Source organism: Trachymyrmex septentrionalis, unplaced genomic scaffold, assembly GCF_001594115.1.
Source record: "Trachymyrmex septentrionalis isolate Tsep2-gDNA-1 unplaced genomic scaffold, Tsep1.0 scaffold80, whole genome shotgun sequence".
NCBI lineage: Eukaryota > Metazoa > Arthropoda > Insecta > Hymenoptera > Formicidae > Trachymyrmex > Trachymyrmex septentrionalis.
Window position 1 is genome coordinate 339,644 of NW_017305988.1, and position 13,878 is coordinate 353,521.

General features: G+C 33.4%; 1 protein-coding gene across 10 annotated transcripts in view; it reads left to right on the forward strand.

Moving 5' to 3' along the window:
* The window catches only part of LOC108754628 (longitudinals lacking protein), a 226,807-nt gene that overhangs the window by 130,099 nt on the left and 82,830 nt on the right, over window positions 1-13,878 (forward strand). The window contains exon 7 of one of the 10 annotated variants that reach the window (XM_018497070.1): window positions 12,322-13,110. The exons of 7 other annotated variants lie outside the window; for them this stretch is intronic. In XM_018497070.1, coding sequence (XP_018352572.1) covers window positions 12,322-12,911 — 590 coding nt within the window. In that variant the 3' untranslated portion in view covers window positions 12,912-13,110. Of the gene's footprint in view, window positions 1-4,182; window positions 4,626-8,931; window positions 9,317-12,321; window positions 13,111-13,878 lie in introns of those variants that run through there. 2 more of the 10 variants (XM_018497074.1, XM_018497078.1) reach the window with 2 other exon arrangements.

Sequence of the window (13,878 nt, forward strand, 5' to 3'; positions counted from 1 at the left end):
TAGCAACAAATATTGTATTAAAATTTTTTTTATGAAATAAATTGTTACTCGATTCATATATTAAATAAGTCTTTATCGGATCGACGTTGCTGTCGGAAGAACACCTGTGCGAATGCTTTTGATCTCACATAATAAGTTTACGATTTATATACATATATATACACACATATTTACGTGTAGCAAAATGTCATAAATGAATTCCCGTCTAACAATCGCACAAACATTTTCAGAATGGCACTTCAACACTGTGGGGGACATCGATCCTTTGGCATTGTCTTCGCAGCGAATCAAATCGATTTATCGATCAAGCGAAGGCCAAATAGTGATGGAAGTTCAACAGCCAAAGAATTTCCCATGTTCTCGTTGTGGGCGATGCTACAAAGTGAAGAGATCATTACGTCGACATATCGTAGTCGAGTGTGGTAAGGCGCCGAAGCACAAGTGCCCTTATTGCAAGCATCAGAGCAAGTACAAGGCCAGCATAACGAAGCACATCACACATGTACATCCAAATTTACCGTTCCCATTTCCTAATGATTAATCATTTGTCGAACAACTTTATTTATTCTCCTTTTTTATTACTGGGATTAGAATTATAGATAATCGAATTATATATTTTTATATTTATCAAACGTAAATAAATTTTATTTGACTCTGTTTTGCAAAGTGTGGGACAAAATTGATTTTTCGCATCGTGATATTAAAAACTTCTTTCTGTCTTAAGATAATAAATCAATTTTTATATTGATGTGTATAGTATGTTTCTGTATTTAGTGAAGATTTGTTATATTATATATATATATATATAGTATATTCAAATATTTATAGAATCATTAATTTATAAAACGAAAAACATAATTAATTACATTTGTAACATTGTCACATCCTCTCATTAATTGCGTGGGAAATATCTCCATAGAGTATCAGTTACGTAGAAGAATATCTTGTGCAATTGTAAATAAAATTGACATCTTATTATTAACTAATAACGCGTCAAAGTGAGTTAGAACGAATGTTCGAATGATCAATTGTTGTAACAGTGGCTTGTAAAATATTCTCTTTATCTTCATAATACACATTGAGAGAAATATTGACGCGTATTATTATTTCCTCACTAATATCATTCTTAATTCTTAGAGAAACTAGATCCTAATACACTAGATACATAGACGAATTCAATCGTCGTTCAATTCTTAACAGTGCATTTAGGAAGACAATGATGAGAAAATTTACGAATAATCGTACTATATATAGATGGTATGAAGAATACAAAGCGTGAGTATATATAGAACAAGTTCTGAAGAATTAATTTAAGAATGTTCTTTTTTTAAATAAAATGCACATGAGGATGTGTAATTGTATTTGCATGCTTGTGATATTATATATTATACTTTCCAGATATTTGGCAGACCTCTTCTCATATAGCTTTGTATATTCTTCTTATATTGTTATTTTTCGATCACATTAAAATTTTACGATCCAGCCGACTCGAAAACTATCCTGTTGCAATTATTTATTTTTTACTGTATCACGTAGGACTTGAGTTGACTTTGTCAACAAAATAGTTTCGTTTATATTAATTAATTTTATATGTTCGATTTAAGATAGACATCGATTAATGAAATACTTTTTTCCCATCAAACTACGAGGATGACGAAGACCAGTGCTACTTCCAGTATTAATAAAGTACTCTTCGTGTTTTCAGGTTACACGAAGATGAGCTATTACGTGGTTCAAAGAGCTACGGGGAAGGATCGACGGCGGTGTCGTGGTCAAGGTCGCTTCGCCTGTGACAACTGCGATCGCCGTTATCATCAGATGAAGAATCTAAGGAGGCACGTGACGAACGAGTGCGGCAAGCAGCCGACGCATCAATGCTCCTACTGTCCGTACAAAGCAACTTACAAGTCGTATCTTCAAGTTCACATGATGAAACACGCCAAGCACGGCTTCGTACCTCGTATGATCATCTCCAAGCATCAGGATTCATGAAAAACTTTCTCGACGTATGCCTATTAAGTAATGTCGACTTTCTATTTGCTCGAGTGTCGAAGACTTACCAAGATCTCTCGATTTCGTAGGAATGATGAAGGGACAATACGAGAATAAATGAGAAATTTCTCGTTCTTTAAGATTTCTAATATATGCTGATAATGTCTTCAGTCTGAACGTCTGAAAAGAAATCTTGACTATTGTCTAAAAACGTATATGTAGAAAAGTTTCGATATGTGTATATTTTTTGTTATCAATTTGTTTCAATTGTGAAGCATTCCATATTTGTATCGCTATCCTAACGTAGAAATCTGTCTGATGAAGATTATCTTATTTAGCTTATATTTAAGCTAAATCTTTGAGTAATTTAATAAAATCTACATTTCATTCTAAAACTAATATCTTTAAAATTCCTTGCCAACCAAATCCTATGGTTTTCCTTATTCTTTTGATACGTTAATTACATTCTGTAGCATAGACTCTAAATCATGAATCTCTTTGAGAATGCAAGATGATAATTAGCGATCGGATAAGAATAACAAAGAGGTAAGTAGGTTTAAGAAAAGTGGTTAGGTACCTATTATAATTGTTAGATATACGATATGTAGATAATCCATACTGTGGTAGGTTCCATAAGACAGAATAACATTTGTGTTTGCCTTTTGATGTTCACGCTAAGCATATTTAGTGGACGACAGAAACGGAATGTCACGGTGAGAACGGAGAACATTACTTTTACTACCCGAGCGCTCCCAGAAGAAGCTTGATATCGTCATGAAGCATCACATTTCTCATTGGAAAAATGATTCGTGCTAATCGTTGATAAACTTTTTTCTGTTTCAGTTGATCTGAAATACGTTGCGATATCCAAACATACCTGTGTCACCTGCGGCAAAACTTACAAGCACAAGCACCATCTGAAGCGGCATCACGATTTCGAGTGTGGAGTCGACCCGAAGTTCAAATGCGCCTTTTGTCCACACAGAACCAGATACAAGGATAGCCTGATGAAACACATACTGGCGCGCCATCAGCATCTCTTAGAACAGAATTCGCAATATGGTCATCAACAGGTTTTTGAGACACATACCGATGTTGAAATGAATTTTCATGCACAGGAGACCAATGCGTTTAATGTTTATCCTGATTTTACGCAAAATCTCTAACTTGTTTCATTGTATGAATTATATTTGAATTATATTTGATTGCTGCGTGGCTGGACATGATTATCCTTACGAAAAAATGTGATTGGGAGCCGATAATAACTTTTGATATTCAATCATAACTGTTGATCGACGAATAGTAACTATTGAGCCATCAATAGTTATTATTGGTTAATAGTATTATTGGCTCCCAATCATATTTTTTCGTAAGGATAGGCGAATACAAGAAATTCTGATTGAAAGAGTATATGGAGATTAAAATAGCCACGTAAAAAATAGTTAAATTAAATGATGATTTATCTTCTAATTTTATGAACTATTAATAATGTGCTTCGATAATGTAATGCTTAATGCAAATATGATACAATATGCAAAAGTAAAATTTTTATTATTATAAAAAATTAAATCTGTTGGGATTAAAATTATTTTACTAATAATTGAATACATATGTGCGTTAACATTTCAAAATGTTAACAATTGTTGTTTAAAAATATATTAAATTTTATTTTAAAAAGCTTTCTTTTTATCGATTTATTTATCATATTTTTGTATTTGAAAGGATATAAGAATAACGCCAAAGTTTTGTCATCATAAAATGGCTAATTATATTAGCCGCAATTTAAATAATTTTATAGAAGTCTTGTATAATATTGTTATTTTCAATCTTGACAAAATATGTATGTTGATAAAAGATAAAAAAATATAACATTTACGTCGAATAAAATTTTATTATATATATATTATTAAAATAAATGTAAAATAAATTTCTTTCCTGGCCTTTCATTTTTCGATCGATAATTAATGAAAATAGTAAAAAAAATTAAATCTATGTTATCTATTTACGTATATTTATCATTAAGAATTGTGATTACACATTATATTTCAGATATCTTATATATTTTATATAATTTATATTATGCGCACCAGTTGCTTTTTCGAGGACTTAACCGATGTCACTTATGCGAATTTAAGCCTCGAGCCAATATCATCGAGATTGAACTTCATCTTTTCTCTTCTTGATTCGCAGGTACGACATATAGTCCGGCCAATTGGACGATACCCACTTTACCATCGACGTCGCGAATTGCAACGTACACTAGACGTCTCCGTTCGATGTCTTCAGGTCAAGGCATAATTATCGGCGGAAAGGGTCCTCGTAAGTATCTCTGCAACGATTGCAGTCGGACGTTTGCTTTGAAGGCCTCGCTACTGCGACATAAAGCGTACGAATGCAACAAGGATCGTCAATCTCAGGATGAGTATGATAATAAGGCGAGAAAATCGAAGAAAAAGCACGTATGCATCAGATGTAATCGGGTATATGCATTTTTTACGTCGTTGTGGCGGCATCAGAAATACGAGTGTGGAGTAGAGCCGAAATTCGTCTGCCCTATTTGTAAAGGTCGATTTGCCCAGAAGAGCAATCTGGATCGTCACGTGCGATCGAAACATTAAAACTATAAATACTTTGATTTGTATTTGATGTTTTGACTTTAGCGTTAATGCGTTATAAATAATTGAATTTGTGTGATTTTTGTTGACTAATATGCATTGATCGTCTTTATGATTGATGTAGTTTACATAGAAAGAATAGTTTTGCTCAAATATCTAAAAATTTAGATAGATACAAATTAAATCTGAAAATTATTTTGTTAGATCATTAAAATAATTGCGTAGAAATTGATTAGACTGTTTCATATCATGCTTTAAATTCTTACGTAATTATTTCGCAACAAAATTATTTTCAGATCTGTGTCTAAATTTTTAAATACTTCAGCAAAATAGTTTTTTTCCGTGTACGTATCTTTTTATTCTTTTTATTTTCCCTTATCCCAAATTTTAAAAAGGAGACCTAGTTTGTAAGAGATTAGTAACATAATTGTTACGTTAGTTATATCTAAATAAGTATTGAGCGATGATTAAAAATTACCTTATTTTCTTAAACTGACATTCTACACATATAGATAATATCTAAATTAAAATTACGTATGTTTTGTTTATACTTCCGTCAACTTTATGATATTGTTAATGTAACACATCGATATCATCGATACAAAACATTTCTTGTCATGGAATCAATTATGATTTATATTTTTTGCATTCAATCATGTTGTGTATGTTACTTTTAATTTACTTCACTTGTGTGAAACTTGATTTTTGATATACAGAATTGATAATACAGAATTTGCTGTAATTTTATTAGCATACAAAGCAAGAGATAATAGAAATAATGATTTTGATAATTATATCAAAACCAAATTGCTATAATGTATCTAGTAATTAAGTGTTTGATACTATATTTAAGTGTATGATAGTATATAATAATACTTAATCATATAGACTTAATAATAGATTAAACCAGGCAGTATGAATTAAAATATTATTTTAGACAAAATATAAGATAAGTATATGAAGACATTGTCTGGAAATTAATGTGGTACAGTTTGTGTTTCAAACCAAAGAAAAGACTTTATCATTACAGTTTCTTTGATTGCCAATCATCTGTATATAGTATTAAATGTAATAAAGTAATAAAGTATGTGTAAAAAGTAATCAAATAAATTTAGTCAACTAATAAAGGAGAAATGAAAGGTTTTTTATAATAATAAATTATCTATTTTTCATTGTTACACGCGAGGAAAGAGAAACGTTCTTTCACTTCGACAATTACGAGTGTGATTCTGACATCCTTTATTATACTCTTGATCTACTGTAATACGTGTTATAGTGTGTATAATATTTGTGCGGTCGAGAAGGGATATAATAAAGTGTTCGCGTGTGCGAAAAGAAACCGAATACCAAATTCGTGCATGCAATTGATTTTGTCCCACCGTTCTTCGAGGTGTCTATCCTGTCCAGTTTTATGGGCACGAATCAACTTCAGTTACGTCAGTCGTGTCACAGCGTTTCAGATGTGAAGAAATACTCTAACATAGCTCTTTTTTCGTTTGCAGGGCTCGTGTATGGATTTCAGAAGCCGCAAGACGCAATAAGTACGCCGTTGACACCGCTGATGTCACTAACGTGTCCGCAATGCGGGCGAACATACAAGATGAAGCGCAATCTGAAGACTCACATGAAGTTCGAATGTGGCGGCCAGAGAAACTTCCTGTGTCACTTGTGCCCGTCTAAGTATACGCAGAATATTAGTCTGCGTCGTCATCTTTTACAAAGGCACAACCTTTACATGCCACCGAAGTTCTCGGTACCTAAGCGCATCTTTAATAAACAGAATAAATAAAAATAAATAAATAATTCACTTTAGGACTGGTGTTTTTGATGGATGAATCGCAATGACTGCTAATTTATCTATAGTTCCTTCGGATGGAGCGAAGCGAATACGTCTCGTGAATCTTCGATCTCTTAATCAATCACATGCGATGAATAAAAAGATTTTGAACAATATACAATTTGATACGTAATTATAAAGTAGGAAACGTATATATACATACATAATAGCAAGAATGAGAGAGTAATGCATTCCTTGTAACGCCGTTGCTGTTATCGTTATTTTTTTATAGTAACGATTTGGTAATGATTACATTGTTTTTATAACGGTAATAGTAACGGTAACGCGGTAACGCGGTAACGTCAGGAAAAGTCACTTTTAAAAAATAACGTTATCATTACTCATTAAAAAAGGTTACTCGTTATTTTACTCGTTACATATGACTAAAGTAATGAGTTATTTTTGTCAATAAACAACAAATTAATTTTCAAAAGTGATTTTCTCAATTCTGACATCATTGTTCTGGCGTTACCATCATGAAAAATTGTAACATTATTACTGAATTGTATTTTATTATAAAAAAGTAATGGTAATAAGTGTTGCAAGTAACATCCCTGTATAATAGTTCGAATTGAACATTTCTGAAAATGATTGTTTTCGTATAAATTTTTTATCTAAATGTTTCTTATAACCGATCTTATCTTATTTTGTCTTATATTTTTTATCTTATTTTATCTTAATTATTTTACTGCTTGAATTTATATGTTACATATTTATTATCATAATTTATAATTTGTTTGTGCAAGGACGCAAATTTTTAAGACCAAAGAATGATAAAATGCCCCATCAGTAGAGCATTCACGTATTACAAAATATTGAATTGTAATATGTAATATATTCCAGTTTAACAATACATGAATCGCCGAAATTAAATAAATAATTTATGCGATTCTTGGAAACTAAGATGAAATGTATAATAATATCTTGATTGAATTGTTGGAAAAATTTGTTTCAAGAAACGCAATATTATATATATATATATATATATCATATTTATAAATAAATTTTTAATAGACAATCGTATACGAGATTTATCCCTTATTCTCTCCCCAGCTTGAAGGAAAGAAAATTGGCATCAGGTTTGGCAGTCGGAAAATACGTGTTATTGGTGTTAACTCGAGAAACTTGCACTTACCGCGCTTGATACACTAACCGATTATTCCTCTTTTACAGAATTGCCGTCAGTTGCCACACGAAGCCTCGTAGATGAAACCTTCAGGAATAATGCCTTCAATTGTCATCAGTGCGGCAGAACGTATCAATCAAGACACAATCTAGTGAAACATCTGAGATTCGAATGTGGCGGGCAGAAACACTTCGCATGTTCCCTTTGTCCCTCTAGATATACCCAAAACGGCAAATTGCGACAACATATGCTGAATGCCCACAATATTTTTGTGCCCCCATTACATTTTCGAAAGAAAAATCTACTTTCGGAAATTATGTTCGGATCTATATCGGCGAATAATTAGTTGTCTTGATTTAATAATAAACGGGCATGTTGCAATACAAATAATTTGCTAACCCTTAATTTCCTTTATCCTTGAATAGAAAAACATTATCGTAGTTACGATGATTAGAAGTTAATAAAAAATGCGACGAACTGAATTTTTTGTGAAGCTCGACGCATGGTGTGAAATAGAAACATAATAGTTGTAAAAAATTATTGATATCATTACCGTAGTCGATTAACGGCGCTATATTAGCAAACTTTATTTTTGTAACAGGTTGATGCATCAGCAGCATGATTTTTTTTAATAATCCCTTAATTTGCATTTTCTAGGTATTATATCGGTTTTATTTTTTTTCAGAATACAGAACCTTAATGAATTTTGAAAAAAATAAAAATTGTTTGAATATACAGTTTGAAGAATTACACGTAACATATGAAAAATTTATCAGTTGTTTTACGAAAATTTTTAAGTATTCTGCGTATTTCAGCTTAAGTATGGGATCTCAGATTTCTTCTTGCGCACAATTTTTTTTAATCTCTTATTTTATTTTTAAATTATACCGAAACATTCTAAAAAGATATATATCAAAAGTGGTACGATTACCTTCCTGATAGAATTTATGATTAATTTTTTCACAACAGAAGTATAATTTAAAACATGCATTTTCTTGTATTTGAATACATAAATTATGACTTCTTTTATGAAAAAATTAAATTGAATTATTTCAAAAATTTTATTTTGCTATTTATATATGTTTTATCAAAGGATAATTATACGAAGTTAGAAATTATGACCTACATCCTTAGAATAAAATGTAACAGTTATGTAAGTATGTCTTGTTAACGTTAATAGCGCAAGATATATTTCTTTAAGGCAAAGTATCTGTATTTGAGGATAATACGATATGTATCAGATTGTTCCATGGTCATCCACTGGGCTCCATAAGTCACATAAAACAAGGAGAAGATCAGTGTGTGCGAGTTTCGTTTTATGATTCTATATACTAATCAGCGCATGAACGTTATTTTTTCAGGTTTTTACGAGAGCTTCCGTCCTCCAGAGAATCCCGTGGTCTACAAGCGAAAAGCTCATGTTACCCCGACGAAGATTTCCAGAGTTAGAACGAATGCGAGGAATTCTAGCAACGATGAAGATCAGGCTCTCCAGTGTTCCGCTTGTGGGAAGAGGTACTCGTTAAAGCACAACTTGGCAAGACACGTACGCTTTGAATGCGGCGGTCAACGAAGATTCTCCTGCCACCTGTGTCCGAACAAGTACACGCAAAACGTCAGTCTGCGTAGGCATCTGACGCATCATCATAACGTTGTGATGCCCGTAAAGAAGAGATACAATAATCCGAGGAAGATGTACGATCAAATGATCTATCAATAAGAACGACGAGCAAGATAATTTCGCTGGAAGATGACGTTGAAAACTGCAAATCGAGAGTTGGGAGAACTTGTGCCAAAGATTCGAGAATCGTCGAATGAAGATATACTAGACTTTAAACTCCGTAAAACTTACGCATGAAAAACAACGTGAAGAATGTTTTGTATAAACCTTTCGGGTATTACTAGCCTCTAGTTTTGCATAGTTACCAAAGTTAACAAAAAATCTTAATCTTTATAAGTTGCACATAATAAATTATATTGGAAATATATGTTGTCATGTTTCAGCTTGATAAGAGCGGACTTATAACACATAACAATATATTAGTATGTTTTCTTCTAATATATTACATTACTTTTTTAGAATTTATTTCGTTATTTATACGTATGAACTTTTGAAGAGTTTTATCTATGACAAATGCTTGCACGATGAACGAATCGATATCTCGAAATTTGTTCACGTAGTAAGAATGAAAGTATATAAAACGAATTCAATTCGATTTGCCATTGATAAAATATTCTCGGTGTAAGTTTTTGCATGCTGATGTTATCAGATGGCGCAAAAAACGATGAGGAATTAATTGATATCGTGTTTAAGTTTGTCGTCGTCGATGTCTTAAGATGTTTTTGCAAGAAACACAATGTCGTCATTGATCTCCCGCATTCGCGTCAATCTAGAATTTCACTTTGTCAAAATTCGATCGTCGATGTATCACACGCATACGGACGCATTCTCAGAGTAATATTTTCTTTCGTTTAGCAGGTTTCTCGAGGTCCCGCTTGAGCCGCTTCGCCTGTCGAAAATGTGGACGCGACTACACGATGCTCTGCAATCTGCGCAGACATATGAATTGGGAGTGCGGCGGGAAACGCTATTTCCCGTGCGTCTACTGCTGCAAAAGTTTCACTCAAAAAACGAGCCTTGAACGGCACTTGAAGGGAGTCCATAAAGTCGACTTCGTCGATCACGGGATAGCATCTAATCTTATGTAGACTATTTACCATTGTAATCCATCCTGGATCATGGCTCCTAAGAAATTCTTAAGAAAGAGAGATACGTGAGCGATCTCATATCAGTTTGAAATAATTCTTTGAAATAGTTTAATCCCTCCTTTCCCTTCCCTGACGAATGTCAATAGTTGATGGTAGATTAAGCGGCTAGTCGTCGCTTTAATTATGCAATCGAGTTGTACGATTGCTGATCGATTAAATGGTTTTATGAGTCGCGAATTTTTGACGACCACGCCGAACTCCTTTTCGTGTTTCTTCTCGAGAAGTCGAAACGTGATCTAGCGGGTTAGCGCGGATCAGGTCTCGATCGTTAAGACTCGCGTCTAACGATCTCGGTCAGCAAAGTGAATTCACGACTAACACGACTGTCATCTTCGTCTTCTTCCAGGTATAATCTGGACGACCATTGAGCCGGGGCCGCCCCGGAAGTCGCGACACGCGAGTTACCTGAAGGATGAGGATCTCACCCTCAAGTGTCCCCAGTGTGGTCGAGGTTACAAGGTCAAACCCAGTCTATCGAAGCATTTGAAGTACGAGTGCGGCGGTCGCAGGAACTTTTCCTGTGACCTATGCGGACGCAGTTTTACGCAAAACGTCAGTTTGCGCCGTCATCTGATGCAGAACCACAACTTTTATCAACCGCCAAGGAAGCAGTGTGTCCGGAAGATCATCAAGTGAAGAGTTTGCCGTCCCGTAATTGAAGAATCCGTTATTGAAGATCTATTCGTAGAACGCGCAACTATTCTGGGTAGAATTCATCACCTCGGAAGTGGAAGTTTTACTACGACATCTCTGTGAAGAATGACTCAAGTAGACACTTGTTTAATGACTGTACCACCTCCTGTGTCTTCCCGCGAAAATTATTTATAGCTTATCGCCGAAGATTTTAGCGCTCCTTAGAAGATTAAGTAAAACTTGTAACACGTGTACACCTCGAATCACGCAACGATCCTATCCAAACCCGAAGAACACGAAGAACATCCATCGCACGAAGAACATTATTTTACAATAGTATACCTTATATCTTATTAACATGATCCAATTCTTACAAATTGGATTCCAGAACGTTAATAAAGTTTTAGACGCTGATAACACTTTGTGCCTAGATCCATAGATACACATTATCTATAGTAGCAAACGTACCAATAAATCAGTCTCAATGAGACGCCATAATCGTTTATTGCCTCCACGTTTTCCTGCAATCGAAATTTCCTTTGCTCGATGCGGATTTGTACGTTGTCTTCCAGAAGATTTTTTAAACGAAACTTTCTATTGATTATATTTTATATTTTAAACGAATATTTATTATTGATTTTTTATAAAGTTTATTATACATAATTCTTGTAATCTGTAAATAATTTATTGAAACTTGTGCATTTATTAAAATCTTTATTATTATCATGGCGCACACGTTATTCTTAATTTTCTTCTCGGCGCCGTCCTATGCCGGGAACTTCGTATCGCTACTACATGTACGTATGTATTCAATAATTATTACTGGAATATATGTATATCCTTCTGTTCTACCCCGCTGTCCTTCATGATATTCGCAATTATCCATGAATGAAATTGCGAAGTCGCGCGTTCTTTTAGTCATTAATCTTTATTATTTAATTTCTTTCAAGCAACATTGTTAGATAATCCGATCGTCCTTTTTTTGAAAACCGTTTACCCGTGTTCTAATATATGTATTTCCTTTTTGTTAGTCTTTTCAATTTTTTATCTCCTTTTCTATTATCGATTTGATAAATTTTTCGCGCGTCATTCGAGATTCAATATTAATAACTCAAATTTATTTATCGCAACAAATCACTAACAGCTGCTTGTTTAATCACCGTCAATATTAATCTTTCATCAAAATCCGCGATTTTCTGAATCTTTCACATCTTCCATATTCGTCCCACTGTCCGTCTTCAAACATTTCCTTTTAAGGCATAATAAAGCTTTTATTTTTCTTTTTTTTTCTTGCCTTTTAATCCCGATTCCACCACGATCTTCCTTAACATCGCCATTTTGATTTTCAGAAATGAAGTCTAAATTTCTGAAGCCGCAAACGTCACCCATGGACGCAGTTGATCTCACCATTAACAATTCAGTTCATTTCAACACTGGTCCTTCGATCGATCAGACGGGATATCGGACATCTTTTGTGCCTGAAACGCAGAACTGCAACTCGAGAAGATCTGCAACGCAGAACTCACAAATCTACAAAGAATACCCCGTATTTTGCCCCGATTGCGGCAAGGGCCTGGCCTGCCTATACTCTCTGAATCGCCATTGCAAATCGGCATCTGCTTGCCGTAAAAAAAAACCCCGCAACATCACCGGCGAATTTAAGTGTAATATTTGCAATAACGGGTACAAATCCTCGGGGAGCCTGTCTCGTCATCGCAGATACGAATGTCGCGTGTTCCCCCAGTTTTTCTGCATCTTCTGTAACAAAAGATTCACCCAACAATCCAGCTTGAGCAGGCATCTGATGAACAAGCATCCCGAAGAAGATGCCAACAATACCGTTGATAAATTTGTCAAAGTTCCACAACTAAGCTACATTGAAAGCAACAATCTGCATAAGCGTGATCGAAGAAAACAGTATCCCGAGCATCTGAAATAATGCTTCTACATTTATTCTTGCCAAAAAATCCATAAATCAAGTAGAAGAAGAACATGAGACGATCGACTGTGTTATATAATTAGAGACAAAATGATAATCAGTAGTTGCTGTTTCTTTTATGAAGAACAAAATCTCAAGAGAAATGAAAGTGAAAGATCAATCATCGTTAAAAAAATATATTGGGTAAACGAGATCGAATGAAAAAAGTGTTACTTTAAAATAAGCAAAAGTTCCTTGAGAAAAAAGAACAAAATAAGCTTTAAAATCGATTAGGAATTAAATTTTTTCACTGTTTGGGAAGAAAGTGATTTCTCCAGACAGTTTTGGAATACGAAAAGAGGTTCCTCATGAAGAAAAGTTTATTGTATTAAGCGTCCCATATATCGTTACTAACCAGAAGATTTTCTCTTCAAATTATTACGTTCGGATAATCTCGAGCGTGTTAGTTTTTAAGAAGTCTATAAGACTCGCTTTTAAACTTTCAAGACTATCTTTTTGTTCGGAACAAGAGTTCAGATTTAATTTCATAAGAGAGAGTGCGAATTATTTGAAAATTTTTCTTTTAAGTAAAAAATTTTTTTGATTCTCCTATATGAAGAATATATGTGCATTGCTGCTCAATTTTTCATACAAAATGCACGCGTTATCTTCTTATATTAAAAACACTATTCTATTAATATCGATATATATATTTTTTTGTATCATCGATTGGGTTGTTAAATAGCCCAATAGTATGGGTTATATAACATCATGCATGTTTTACTGGGTTTTTTTAAATTTTACTCTGTATACATTTATACATATTACTTATACACGATACGAATTTCTTGGATAAAGAAAAATTACTTTGAAAGTAGTACGATGAAATAGGCCAAATATGTCATTAATAATATATTTCACAAAATTCTTGTATATATTAAAATTATTTTTATATTAAGTATTAATATTTATCATATAATATAAAAAT